The 15,000-nt window shown below is 41.7% G+C and overlaps 1 protein-coding gene and 1 non-coding gene across 2 annotated transcripts in view; one reads left to right on the top strand and one right to left on the bottom strand.

Moving 5' to 3' along the window:
* LOC123980701 (LIM domain-binding protein 3-like) overlaps positions 1–15,000 on the top strand; it is a 68,947-nt gene that overhangs the window by 48,889 nt on the left and 5,058 nt on the right. The window contains exons 8-14 of the mRNA XM_046065218.1: positions 1,858–2,021; positions 4,124–4,191; positions 4,619–4,809; positions 8,053–8,166; positions 11,604–11,842; positions 11,934–12,315; positions 14,130–14,310. Of these exons, the coding sequence (XP_045921174.1) occupies positions 1,858–2,021; positions 4,124–4,191; positions 4,619–4,809; positions 8,053–8,166; positions 11,604–11,842; positions 11,934–12,315; positions 14,130–14,310 (1,339 nt within the window). The remainder of the gene's footprint in view (positions 1–1,857; positions 2,022–4,123; positions 4,192–4,618; positions 4,810–8,052; positions 8,167–11,603; positions 11,843–11,933; positions 12,316–14,129; positions 14,311–15,000) is intronic.
* On the bottom strand, positions 10,065–10,137 carry trnat-cgu. The gene has a single exon. It is a non-coding gene; the product is annotated as a tRNA-Thr (tRNA).

The following is a 15,000-nucleotide window of genomic DNA, read 5'->3' as shown; positions in this document are numbered from 1 at the left end:
TAATTCTAACAAAAAACACAAAATGTCACTTCTTTTTTTCTCAACATTTCTTCTGGATGCCGCTCGTCTCACTGGACTAAAAATATCCTCTGTTTCATCACAATTTTTAAGTTATTTTATTTAAAGCCATTCTGACCTAAATTGATCTAATTTTTTTGTCATTTAAAATAGGCTGTACTTTTTTTTATGGTGTTCAATTTATATATATATATGTTTATTTCCATTAAGGGGAGCCTTAAGATAGAGAGAAAGTTTTTTATAGTTTTTGGTTAGCAGTAGTAAAATGCTAGATTATTATGTTTGGGGAAAGATGCCCCCCCGGTCGCTGTGCCCCTTTATGGTTGATCGTTTGTAAGTTAGATGTTATTTAGACACTGGATAAACCCTTCAGCCAACCAGCAGCTTCATTATCAGAAAGTCTGGGGTAAATTCTGAGGTTATAAGCTCACATTTCTAGCTAGCTGGCATGCACATATTTTACCTCAGACTTTCTGTTAATGAAGTTCCAGCATCCTCACTATTTAAAAGTCTGACAAATAAATGATAGGAAAGCTAAGAACATATATAATAAGGCAAGAAAAGTTTATTTCTACAACATAGGTCTATAATCCTCTTGCTTTTAACCAGCTACTTGTAGTTTATTTTATCTGTAATTGGGAGTAAATTAAAGTGATTTCACACCATGTGGAAAAAATATTTTTACCTAAAAGCTACATTTGATTAAATAGAAATTAATTTGTCAACTGTAGGTATTTATTTTATTTTATGTTACCAAAAGCATGGCCTTCTTAAAGATACAAAAACAATCAATAAAAAGTTCTTTAATTTGTCATAAAACAGACATTAAGCTTTGGGGGGGCGTCCTACCCCACTCTACCTTATTATATATAATGTTAATGAAGGTAGACAGAGCAGCTGGTCATCATTGTTAATTTTAGTTATGAAAATGTCAGTTTTGGTGACGTAAATGTTGTTTTTATGCATATATTTTTATTTACAGTTAATATTCCCTGAAAAAGACAGGTCAGAAATAAGCCCAGAGCTCTGTGCCAGGTATCTGTAGTAAGGTTATTCTTTTTTATTTCACTTCAGTGTGCACTCCTTAGAAACCTGTATTTGCAGTCCGTCTTCCCCGTCAACGTTGCTATTGTTGGGTTTTGTGGTGGTAAAATACTGCGTGTTCTTCTTCGTACATTAACAATCAGTTGCATTGCAGATGTTCTGCTGTGTGTGCATGTAAAATCGCTCGTTTTCCCGCCCGGAGAGGAAAACTGATATTGCTCCAAACATCTCCACCCATTCTCCATTCAGCCGCTCTGTTTTCATACGCTGATAAACCCGCTTTCATTAAAACGTGTTCCAGCTCCTCCCATCGTCTCAGCGTCAGAATACAAAACAAACTGGTGTTCCTGCTCCTAAACTGAATGTTCTGAGCCCTTCTCTCCTTCTCTTGGTGGTTTATATCTGTTCATTCAGTGTCTAACAAACAAACATCTGATGTTCTCACCTTTGTCTCTCCGTCATTAAATCATTTCACTTCCTGTCGTCTACAGTAACAGCCTAACGTTGTAGAGCTTCCTGTCTCCATCTTCATCTTTATTTTCACTTCATGCAAAATCAAATCAACACCAGCTCAGCGTTTCCTTCTTTTTTATCAGATCAATTCAGCTTTTTGCTCGTGTGCTTCTTGGAAATGATAAAAACACTTCAGTGCTCCAGGCAGCAAAACGTCAACCAAAAACTAAACTAAACTAGAAGTGCGCTCCCTGAAGCTTCAGCCTCAGTGTCTTGGTGTTGACCGGGTTTGGTTTCGGGGGTGGGGTGGGGGGTTTGGCGCTCCTCTGTCTGTGGTTGCAGTAGTCTCCCGGTTAAAGATCGTCTCGTAGACAGCGCCTCTCCGGTCTATCAGGCGGTCCAGAGTGCAGAGAAGGACCCGGACCTGGGCGAATGGGGCCGCCGCAGCGCCAGCATGCAGTCCAAGACCTTCCGGGTTCTGGCCCACATGACCGGAACCGAGACCTGTAAGTTTCCTGTCCTGATGTAGCGCTGTTTCATGTTGTTTGAGTTTAAACAAATGAAAGCTGGAATTAAAAGAATAGCAACTAAAGGAGCAGTTGAACATTTTTCTAAAAACACGAAGGGTTCTGTTTGAGTTGTGTTTATCTGCATCGTGTGAAAGTGTTTCAAACTGAGCGTGCTCGCTGACGTCTCCCCTCTGGTGTTTTCTGTCTGTTTCAGTGCCAGGGGGGGAGGAGGAGGAGGAGGAGGAGGAGGAGGTGCTGAGGAGGAGCAGGTAGGCAGCAGAGCTCCGTTAAACATCTGCTGACCCCCCCTCCTCACCTGTACACTCTGCCCCGCCCCTCACCTGCTCTCACTGTAACGCCCCAAAGCCCGTCTCTGAGCCTCTGTAAGCTAACGTGACCCTGAGCTAACAGGTGAACTCACCTCGGCCTCGTCAGATTCTCCTCTAACGGCTGCATTCAGTTCAACTTAAAGACGTCCGATCGGCTTGCGTCACATTTGGATGAAAACAGTCCATGTGATCTGCGACATTAAAACGCTGCTCACATTTTACCTCACCAGGAACAACAATCCACTAATGTTATAATTCAGACTTCCCAAGAATTCGTACTACTTTTTTCTTTCGATAGTGATAATTTCACTAATAATACTCAAGTAGGAGTTTACATGCTTGATTTCTCCTTGTATTTCTACACTGTGGTGTTGCTGCCACAGGGCTTAACAGCATTTGTTAAAAAATGTTTAGAAAAATAGCAACTACAAATGTTAACTAACAAACGCTTTGAGAAAGGTTACTGACAACATGCAGTTTAAATAAAAAAGACACAAATGTGCATTGTCCAAAAAAACTTAAGCTTTAAAAAACAAGCGTTTCCCTTCCCATATAAATAAATATAAAACCATAAAATGGAGCAGAAAATGTCTCAAGAATGCAGGAAATTAATGCTCAAAGTCTTCTGGAGAGACTCGTGTATATCTGAGTACATCTTCCTCCTCCTCTTAAGTATAAGGCAGCCACGACCTCTCTTCTGATTGGGTGGCACGGCACTTTAACCATGGTAACAGACGGTAGCCTCAGAGGAAGCAGCAGACATTCAAGTGTGGAGTTCAAATCTTACGATCCAGCTCAGCCACATCCCGACATGTCATTCATTCATAATACGTCCCACCACAAGGGGGAGCAGCAGGACTACTAATAAACAGGTGTGCTTCTTATATAATAATAAAAACATTAAGCTCAAATAAGAAACCTGCATAAAGTAATAACTGATGTTTCCACACACATCTGGATGTCAGATTAGTTTCTTAATATTGACTTTATTTGTAAAAAAACAAACAAACAAACAAACAAAAAAAACATGTTACAACAGGACCAAAGTTTGCAGATTATTAAATAAATTATGATGCATTTATATAGATTAAAATAAAACTTTACTTTAACTACATTTTAATGCTAATACTTTTTTCACTTTTACTTAAGTAAGATTCTGAATGCAGGACTTTTACTTTTAACAATAATTTCTACACTGTATTTGCTTCTTTATAGTAATAAAAAACACATTTGTGTATATCTAGGTGTTTGTATTTTAACGCAGTGTAATGTTACTGTTATGTACGGGTCTATGTAACAGGCACACGTCTTGTCTGCTGCCTTTCTTTACCAGGACGCCCTTGAAAAAGGGATTTTCTCTCAATGGGTCTTTTCCCCTGGTTAAATAAAGGTTAAATAATAAAAAACAAATACATGTAAAGAAGTATTAAGTTAACAGCTTCACATTATTCTGCAGCAGTGGGAGAAAATGAAACACATTCTTACAGTAAAAACCTTGGAACAGCCTGTTAATTCACCCTCAGGAGCTTTATTTGCATCATATTATATATATCACATTCAATTGTTAATCTTAGTTCTGAATATTTAACTTTGGCACCATTTAAGGATTTTCACTGGACTTGAACTACTTATATTTACAGAAGAACTAAAAACATGGAGCCGTTCTAACACTTCTGACTGTAACACAAGACATTTTAATAAATCCCTCCATAAATACCAGAAAACATTTGCTTCAAACTGAAACAAAGACCTGATTCTCACTTCTGTAAGTGTTTATGGGAGAGTTCATTGTCTTCTCCTTCGTGTCGTTCTTCGTGCTCATCACCTTTTCTCTCGAGGTCGAGGAGAAGCGACTAGAAAAGGAAAAAGCAAAATGTTTTTAGTCTCGAGTGATGGAAGGTTCTGACGTCCTGCCTGTTTGGTAGCGTTGGTATTGATTAAAGCTGGTATTGATTGGTTAAAGAGCACTTTGGCCTGCTTGTGACAGCGACCGGGGGAACAATAACGAGGACAGAACCCCCCCCCCCCCCCACCCCCCACACACATTTCCATTAATAAAACATTTTAATTCCTGGAACACAAACATGACAAGAAACCTTCATCAGAGACGTCGCAGAATCCTGACGGAGCGTTTCTTATTCAGTAAATGTTCTGTAAACTACAATCAAATCCACACTGCAACTTTACTTAAGTACAAAACTGAGATACTTTACTCGGGTGTTTTCTTTTAATGCTACTGTCTACTTCTACTGCACTACCTCTCAGTACTTCTACTGCACTACCTCTCAGTACTTCTACTGCACTACCTCTCAGTACTTCTACTGCACTACCTCTCAGTACTTCTACTGCACTACCTCTCAGTACTTCTACTGCACTACCTCTCAGCACTTCTACTGCACTACCTCTCAGCACTTCTACTGCACTACCTCTCAGTACTTCTACTGCACTACCTCTCAGTACTTCTACTGCACTGCATTTATAGACAGCTTCAGTTACTTTAAGATTTTTACACACAAAACACATGAAGAGCTTATAAAATAGGATGTTCTGTTATAAATGAAACTCCAACAGATCATACAAGTAAATCTCATTGACGGAAAATAAACTGTTGATGGTGTAAAAACATTTACTGATTATTCTCACATACTTTTACTGAAGTAACATTTTCACTGTAGGACTTGTACCAGAGTATTTTTACAGTGTGGTATTAGTACTTTTACTGTACCAGAGTAAACTAAACAGTATATTTTGGTGTGCAGAAAGTACTACGTTGCGGCTGAGTAAAGATGATTTAGGGAAGGATTCAGTGGACCTAGGATTCAGTTTTTAGGATATTTTAACGAACTCCTCAGATCTTTATTATTAGTTTGTTTGTTTGTTTTTAGCTGCTCTCGTTGTGGAAGCGTTTCTGAAACCCTGAAACACAAGCCGCGCTATCTGAGCCTCAGACGCTGAGCATCACAGTGTGGAGGTCTGCTTAGTCTCCGAGAGGACGGACAACCCTTTTAACCCTCCGCCCCTCCTCCACCCCGCTGATGGATGGAGCTTTCTCTGCCCTGCGCACTTATTTAATCATCCCTCCATTACGCCCGCCTGTTTGGACTGAAATACAACCAGATAAAGCAAACCCTGTCGGTCTGGATGCTCTTTGCAATGACTCAACACGAATCAATAGGAGCAGAGGTCGAGCTTTTATCCGCCAATAAAGAGGCTGTGGTTTTGTTCCTTTTTGTCTCTAAGTCATGTTGAAGGAAGCTGCTCAGATGTGACTCACAGGGTTCAGCTGAAACATAAAGATAAAACAGAAAATGATCCACCCCTCAATCTTCGCCCAAACCATACGTGCCATTACACTGGGACGCTGGGGACGCTGGGGACGCTGGGGACGCTGCAAGAGGACCACTTCTTGAAATGGCTGATTTTGTCCACATCACTTTTTGAAAGCATCTGCTCGAAATGTTCTGAAAAAAAGCTTTCACCAAAAAAATGTTAACTAACAAATGAAAATACAAGAACAATAAGAAAACATGCAACAAATAAAAAAAAAACCAAGCAGCTGATTACTGCATTATATTTTTATATTTAGGATTTTTCACCTGCCAGCTGAATCTCTTGTTTCTCTTTATATAAATTAAGACATTTCCACCATGAATTGGAGCAGAAAATGTCACCAGAAAGCAGGAAATTCAGAGTTTATGCTCCTAATTTCTGACCCCTCTTCCCGCTCACATTTTTCAGCATTTACTATTTCTTCAAAATAGTAATAAAAATCTTCTTGTCTTGTTCTCGTGCATTGTGACATCTCATGACCGTATCATCACACTCTTAATCGGAGCGCTTACGTCCCTATTTGGAGCATTAAACGCTTTATTTTCTGCAGTCTGGAGACGTTCCTGCTCCAATTTATGGTGAAAAATAAAGAGAAACAAGAGATTCAGCTGGCAAGTGAAAATTCATAAACATAAAAATAAAAAAAATATATAATGTGGTAATCAGCTGCTTAGTTGCTTTTCTGCACATTTGTTTGTTCCATATTTAAAACGAGTCCCCACCACATGTCATCACTAAGTCATGCCCGTGGTCCAAACGCACATCTTCTACGTTTTACTTTCCTGTTTCAGCTTCTTTAAAAGCAGCTGTGCGTCACAGGGTTTCCTCCACTTCACTTCAATCAGTCAAACTTTATTTGTACAGGTTAGTGCAACTCGCAGAGCATTACAGATAGTAAATATGAAGAGCAGGAGGATTGGAGAGCAACGCACTCGAGAAATTAAAATGAACAAAACATAATAACGAATTACATTTAAAATTGTTTTTTTTTAATTTACTCATCTACATACAGTTTTTTTCTTTACATTCCTTGGCATGAAAATAGTGAAATTTAATGGCTCTTACAAAAATCCTCCCTTTTAAATGTTAAACAACAAAATCTGTAAATGGAAAAACAAAAGAGCAGCTGCAGGTTGAGCATGTTTCTGCAGCAGGTGGCTAAAGCTTGGTTTAAACTGTGTGCAAACTGGATGTTTTTGTCCGTTTTTGATTCCTAATTTTACATTCTTAGGTATGAAGGAGCTCTGTGGTTCATCACCAGTTGTAGTCATTTTATAAACGCTGCAGAAATCTCCATCTTATCGACTCATTGTGAGTCTCATTTTCTCAAAACATCTAAATCTGCTAAAGTATTCCAACCCGCTTCAGAAAGGTGTCAGGAGAAAAGCACCAACTCACTGAATGCTCCCAAAAAGAGTCATTTAGTACAGTAGTACATTTCAAAATGTGCTGCATCAGAAGCAGAGGTGATGTCAAAATGTCTGTACATAACAAATCTTCAGTCTTTCTCTGGAATTCCACTGTTAACCACGTCTCCTATAAATTACATGTACATGACTGTTAGTACGTTTGAAGGAAACAGAAGGAGGAAATGTTGTTAATGAAACTGTCAGTAAAAGGTTCTCTGACTACATATTTCATTTGTTTTCTACTCTAAATGTTAAATTTAACATTATTATAGTCGCTGCAGCTCCCGGTTAGGGTTAGAGATCCTGGACTCTCTTAATCCAGAAAGAGTCAGCAGTTACTAACGTTTAACTGAAACCACGATCTTTCACTAACCTTAACTAGAAGTGTTTCTGTTGTGTGGACCACGTGCAGGACTCGGGATGTGAACCCCGCCCTCTGGTGCTCAGGAACGCCTTCCTCTGATACACATATTCATCTCAGTGTAACTGGGATTTGATGCTTTAAGAATTCCTGCTAAGAAAACAAGAATATTTGACAAACTGAGGTTCAGAGATTTAAAACAGGAGCAAGATGAATTACATGCAGGGCTCAGTAAAAGATGACATGAGCAGGATCTGGGTTGTTTTAAGGTTGGAAGAAAAATAAAACTTCACATTTGATCAACATCCTCTCATCAACCTGAGCAATATCGAGCCGTTTGATTTGCGCATGAGACCAATAACAAGCTTGATGATCTTTTCTTAACTAATCTGATCTGTGTACAAACAAGATTTATACTGGATATATGTGTGTGCGTGCAGCCTGGGAAGGACTGCATGTGTAAATATATAACTGTATAAACTGGATGATATGTTACGATATATATATACTAATATTAATAATATAAAATGTTATGCCTCCAGCCCAGAATGCCTCTGTCTATATCTCACTGTTGCTCCTAACCACTTCCTGTGCTATAGCCCTACTGAGCATGCTCCAGCCTGTGCCGGCTCCGCCCCCGCTGCCCCGCCTGCTAGCGCCGCTTCGCACCCTCGGGACCCCGCAGTTGCTTCATCTAGCCCCGCCCCTTACAGGTAACCAATCAGCTGTGGACTTTTTGTTCTGTTCCAACCCGTTCTCATCCCAGGGCGCCACATTTGGACGCTTTGTGCAACTTTTTAAGTCGTGGTCAAGTTAACAGACTTTCAAAATAAGACTAGCAGTTAAACTACTTGTTTAGGTTTGGGTTAAAATAACAACTTGCGTGACTAAAATTACGTAAGTTAAGTAACGTAACTAGCAGATTTTGTTTTAACACAGGAAACAAACACCGTCCGCTGGTTGAAAGTCCGGTTTTTGTTCCACACTATCCACCTCCTTACTCAGACTTTACTGTTATTTATAAAAGACCTACTTTTAGTGTTTAACCATGACGTGAAAGGCTGTCACGTGCAAGGACGTGACAAGGTGAAGGTATCTGACGCTCTGGGAATGAGAACGTGCTGGTTGTTCATTTGAGCTGGAGCCTCATTTAAAGTAATTTTAAAAACACACATACATATTTCTGAGGATTTGAAGTGACTGGGTGTGTTTGCTAGCTCAGCAGCAGGTATTGACCCTCTTGGCTCTCCGTAGATTTGACTGACTGTTGTGTGTGTTTGGATCAGAGGTTTCTGCTGCAGGAGGAGTTTGTGGTCAGACGTGTTGAGTTCACGTGCTGCTGGCAGAGTCCGTCATCTGAGACTCACAGGATGTTTGTTGACTCTTTGTAGGCGCTGATGGTGCACTGAGTGAGATTATTGTTATATTTTAGGGCTTTGTGGCCGTTGTATCTAATGTACGATGAGCCGCCTCCACTTTTAGTAAACACAGTGCAACATGGTCGTGTTGTGTTTGCGTCACCTGATGAATCCAGTGTTCTCTCTCTGTACCAAAAACATGAGAAGCATCACCAGCAGCAGGTGTAAAGGCCAATTTATACTTCTGCATTGAGCCTACGCTGTAGCCCTGGAAATTTAATTATACATCGCACCAACTCAGACCACAACAACTGTGATTGATTGATTGGCTTGGAAGCGTCGCATTTCATCCTACGCATCTCTGGCTCGTCCTTCTTCTGGCTCCACCGGTTCAAAGGTCGTACATACCGTCTCCTCCGACGCCTTCTCTCGCGTCTGCGTTTTAGTAATTTCACTAAAAGTAACTGCTGTTCAACATCGATCAGCTCCAACCTGATCCGCTCACTTTCACTCGCCGCTGTTTGAAGCAGCCTACATCAATGAAGAAGAAGAAACTCAACACAGAGGAACATAGAAACCCCCACGCCAACTAGTGTTTTGGCGGATAACCGCAGGGCGACGCAGACACCAACTCACAAGTATAAATGTTCACGTCAGCACGTAGCCTACGGCGTCTGCTACGACTTGACGCAGAAGTATAAACTGGCCTTAACTCAGGATGCAGATCGTCATGGTGACCTCGGCTGTTGTTGTCTCTACACCTGCAGCTTGAAGCGACAGTCTGGTTACAGCCTCCAGCACAAAGCTGCAGTCTCAAGGTACCGACACCCGCGGGGTGTCCACACGCTGCCGCCATTTAGTCCGCTTCACGCTGTCTCCTTTTTCTACGCTACATAACACGCCATCTGCCATTAAACAGAGGCTTCTTCATGTAAAACTCCTCGCAGCACCGTGGTTGGATTTAAGGCCTCAGTATGCTTCAAATGAACCCGTGTGTTTGAGGTGTCGTACATCCTTTTTTTTATTTATGGAAGTCCAGTTCATAAAGTTTCCTCATCGCAACTTTCATATAGAGCAGATCTAGAGCGTGCTCTTGGTGTTATTTTACCCAAAAGGCAACGCCATGAGCAATCACTTGGTGACACAGGGAAGGGAAACCTCCCTTTTCGAAGGGAGAAACCTTAAACAGAACCATGGAAACTTTGTTATGTTCATCTTGATTTTGCTGACCTCCAGTGTTTAAGCTTAATACAAGGCACTGCTGGGAGTTGAACCCAGGATCTCCTGTTTACGAGACAGGCACTTTGACCACTAAGCTACAGCGCCTCTGTGTCTGTTTAATTAAGTACGGTACAAATTTGAGATAGTTTTACTTAAGTATTACCATTTTATGTTACAGGATGTAAAGTGGTTAAACACACGCAGCAGTAAAATGCAACATACACATTAATGCAGAAGGAATATTCAGATATAATAAAGAAACACTGACAGGAACGTTTTACTGCACTGTGACTACTTTCATATTGTAAGTGCATTTAGCTGATAATAGTTACATACTTTTACTTAAGTAAGGCTTAAATAAAATTATTTACAGAAGAAAGAAGTAAAGGATCTAAATAATTCTTCCGCCACACCGTCAGACCGTCTCTCCTGGAAGACGTTCGTTGTATCGCACTCATTTGATTGCATGAAAAATAATAGAGGAAGTTGTGTGAAGAATGAAAAGTGACGAAAAATTTTCCGACCTGATTCCGCAGTCAAAAACAAGGTTAGACGATCCAACAAGTACTTTGTTTGAAGCATACTGAGGTCTTTATGTGACAGTGGGTGACCTGATGGAAATTGAACCAGTAACCCTGGCAGTGTTGGTGCAATGCTCACTTCAGTACCATGTAACTGTTGAGTGAAAAGACATAATAACTTCATCCATTCACGGGCTGAATCTCCTCCAACTGGCTATGAAGGAGTCCAGCTGTACACGTCATCTGTCATGATACTGACACTCATTTCTTACTGGCTGGTTATCAGGCTGGTTTGCACTGGTCTGCTTTCTGTATTAAAACCTTCACTAACGTTTAAGTATCCTGGGTATGTACTTATAACAAGGTAAGAGACACACACTCTGTTGACATCTAGGTTACATTTTAATGCCAATATATTTCAGGATTACGACATGAAGTACTAATGCAACTTGGTCTTTGTATTGAGTTAAAAGTTAAATGGAGCACATGGAAACTTTGTGGTCATTTTGTCTCTCTTTGAGGTTGTTTTGTGTCTTTTTGTAGTAATTTTTTCTCTCTTTGAGGTTGTTTTGTGTCTTTGTGGTCATTTTCTGCCTTTATGGTCGTTTTGTGTCTCTTTGTGGTCGTTTTGTGTCTTTTTGTAGTCATTATGTGTCTCTTTGCAGTCATTTGGTTTCTCTTTGCAGTCATTTTGTGTCTCTTTGCAGTCATTTTGTGTCTGTGGTTGTTTTGTGTCTCTTTTATAGTCATTTCGTGTCTCTTTGTGGTTGTTTTGTTTTTTGTGGTCATTTTATGCCTTTATGGTTTTTTTGTGTCATTTGTTGTCTCTTTGTAGTCATTCTGTGTCTCTTTGTGGTCGTTTGATTTATATTCCAAGTCAGATAGAGGCTCCATGCTCAGTAACTGCAAAAACCAAGTTCCATAAAAGTTTCACATATAAAACAACAGCCAAAGTAGATTTCCAGTCAGGTTGACAGCAGCGCAGAGAAAGGCTGTGAGTGGTACAGGTGTACAGGAAGTGATGAATCAGTGTTTTTTATCCCTCTCCAGCCCGTACGCTCAGCCTCCTGCCATGTATCAGGCACCACAAGCCCCACCTCCACAGCAGTACCAGCCAATACCGCAGCAGTACCAGCCAATACCACAGCAATACCAGCCAATCCCACAGCAGTACCAGCAGCCCCCTTCGCAACAGGTCCCGCCCACTCAGCAGAGCTCCATTCAGATCCCTCTTGGCTCCGCCCCTCCCAAGGTGGTCAGCACAGCCTGCATCTACCCCACCCAGCCAGGTGAGAACACCTGCACACTGATTCACAGAATACAAGCACATTCAGATTGACTGTTGTAAAAGATCCAGATCCATGTTTTCCTCTCCTCCAGCCTCAGCTCCTGCTCCTGCTCCAGTCCCATCTCAGCCCCGCCCTCCAGCCGCTGCCCCGGCCCCAGCCCCGGCTCCAGCTGGTCCTGCCTCCTCTAACAGACCCCCCTGGGTGTCCGACACCAACTTCGCAGATAAGTTTGACCCCAGTAAGACCACCACCACCACCACCGTGAAGATTCAGCCGCTGCCCCAGGCCGCCCCTCCTCCACCGGCATACATCCCCAACCCCTCCTCATCCGCACCTGCAGCTCCCAGCCCTGCCCCCGTTACATCAAGCCCCGCCCCCTTCCCGTCTGTGGCGAGGGGCGTGGCACAAAGGGCGGAGAGATTTGCCGCCAGCAGCCGTACGCCTCTGTGTGGGTCCTGCAACAGCATCATCAGGTAATTCACACCTGCTTTTTTCTGTGTATGATAATTTCGACTTTATTCTTGACATTTCCGCTTATTTCGACTTTTAATAGGGAATAAAGAATAAATAAATAAATGGATTGTGTCATAACAAAATATTTATACGAGATTATCTGCCGAATTTAAGGACTTTTTAAGAGAAGTTCAGGGTCGCTTTTAAGATATTTGGGCAATTAAAAATACATTTTTTTAAACCCCCAATTATATCACAATCCATTAATTTATTAATTATTAACTCCAATTGACCCTTTGCTAAGCCACGCCCCCCTGAGTTACTGTTGCTAAGTCTGACAAACTGTCGGACCTGCGCTGACACTGTCTGTTACTGCACTCCCTGGAGAAATATTGTCTAATTTTTGGAAAAAGCGATCCCAGAAAGAAGCAGACAGTTTTGCAGTTGCATTGTGCATTTGAAGGTTTTATTCAGGCTCAAACTGACGTGAAAAAAATAAAAGACAGAAGCTAACGCCTACCGATAACAGAGTAAAAGTGAACCACCGTATTACCTCACTATTGAGAAAAAGGACAACGATATTAAGGATCAACAGTGTTCCTGTGCAGCTGGTAGGTCTCTGTTCACTATAACAGTCATTAAAAAGCAGAACAGCGGGACTTTATTACGTTACATTCAGTAGGAAGCTAGCTAACATCACATTAGGAACAATCCACAGCCGACATTTTTCTGGATTTATTTTAGGTTTTTGAAAGAGAATAAATCGGACTTCTCCTTTCAGCCTCTCTGGGTAGCGACTGTAACAATTACAAGACGCCGCAGGAACAGCGTTTGACCAGGTCTTAGATAAATACAGCCAGAAAAAGATAGAAAACGACTCTTTTTGCATCAGAGTCAATGGAGCGCCGCCATGAAAGTGTCGGACCTCAGTTAAAACGAGACCTGTACTGCTCTGTGATTGGCCAGCTCAGTATATTCGGGGCGTGGCTTAGCGAAGGGTCAGTTGGTAGGTGAAATCCTGAATTTGCATAATTTAAATATTAAAGTCCTTTTATTAATCACGATTTTTTGACCTTTAATTATTATAGGCTTAAAAGGTGAAAATTCAGGTATTACTTTTAAGCAAAATAAAAACCTGTGATGTTATTTTGTAAATTTAATTTAAAACCCCTTAAAAAAAATTTAAATTCTACAATTCATTAAAGTGTCTTTTAATTTAGCTTTGTCTCATTAATTTGCACCTGAAAACATTTCAGTCCTAAACCAAACCTCCATCCTGAAACTGATAATGAATCTGTCAGATATTTCAAATAATATGTAAATTATGGTCCTGTACCTCTGGCTCAGATCTTTTACCCAACATGATGTTTTTAGATGTTTTTACATTAATCCCTTAAAATACTCTTAGTGTTGTCGTTTTATTCACAGTGAATGAGATGTGTGCCAGAGTCTAAACAACATACCCGACTCTTCGCTGTCCCCTTACACTTAATATTAATTTAAAATGTGTAAAATACCATTAAAAATCACCAATTAAATCAATTTCAAGGTGATTATTAGTTTTACCATTTTATACTTTATCGTTATCTTCTTAATAAAAATGGCTTTGGACAGATTTTACAGTGAAAATGTGTCATATTTTTATGAACTGTATGTAATATAAATGCAAACCTGCTGAATAGAAGTGATCTTTATCACCATGGTGCAGACCAGCATCATAAGCATGAGCATTTATTGAGGAAGACAAGATGACTGCAGGTGGAATCAAATTTGACCTGTTAAAAATCATGTCACCTGAAGCAGACTGAACATGAACACCTGTTGCTGTTTTCAGGGGCCCCTTCCTGGTGGCCCTCGGTCGGTCCTGGCACCCCGAGGAGTTTAACTGCCACTACTGCCACATGTCTCTGGCTGACGTCAGCTTCGTGGAGGAGCAGAACAACGTCTACTGTGAGAACTGCTACGAGGAGTTCTTCGCTCCGACCTGCGCCCGCTGCAACACCAAGATCATGGGGGTGAGATACCTGTCCACCAGAGTGTCTGTCCACCTGTCTGTCCACCTGTCTGTCCAGCTGTCTGTCCACCAGTCCACCAGAGTGTCTGTCCACCAGAGTGTCTGTCCACCAGAGTGTCTGTCCACCTGTCTGTCCAGCTGTCTGTCCACCTGTCTGTCCACCAGAGTGTCTGTCCACCTGTCTGTCCACCTGTCTGTCCACCTGTCTGTCCACCAGAGTGTCTGTCCACCTGTCCACCAGAGTGTCTGTCCACCAGAGTGTCTGTCCACCTGTCTGTCCACCTGTCTGTCCACCAGTCCACCAGAGTGTCTGTCCACCAGAGTGTCTGTCCACCTGTCTGTCCACCTGTCTGTCCACCTGTCTGTCCACCAGAGTGTCTGTCCACCTGTCCACCAGAGTGTCTGTCCACCAGAGTGTCTGTCCACCTGTCTGTCCACCTGTCTGTCCACCTGTCTGTCCACCTGTCCACCAGAGTGTCTGTCCACCAGAGTGTCTGTCCACCTGTCCACCAGAGTGTCTGTCCACCAGAGTGTCTGTCCACCTGTCTGTCCACCAGAGTGTCTGTCCACCAGAGTGTCTGTCCACCAGTCCACCAGAGTGTCTGTCCACCAGAGTGTCTGTCCACCTGTCTGTCCACCTGTCTGTCCACCAGAGTGTCTGTCCACCTGTCCACCAGAGTGTCTGTCCACC

Source organism: Micropterus dolomieu, linkage group LG12 (genome assembly GCF_021292245.1).
Source record: "Micropterus dolomieu isolate WLL.071019.BEF.003 ecotype Adirondacks linkage group LG12, ASM2129224v1, whole genome shotgun sequence".
In the NCBI taxonomy this organism is placed as follows: Eukaryota; Metazoa; Chordata; class Actinopteri; order Centrarchiformes; family Centrarchidae; genus Micropterus; species Micropterus dolomieu.
Note: the sequence above shows the minus strand (reverse complement) of the source record. Positions and strands in the feature narration are given on the sequence as shown.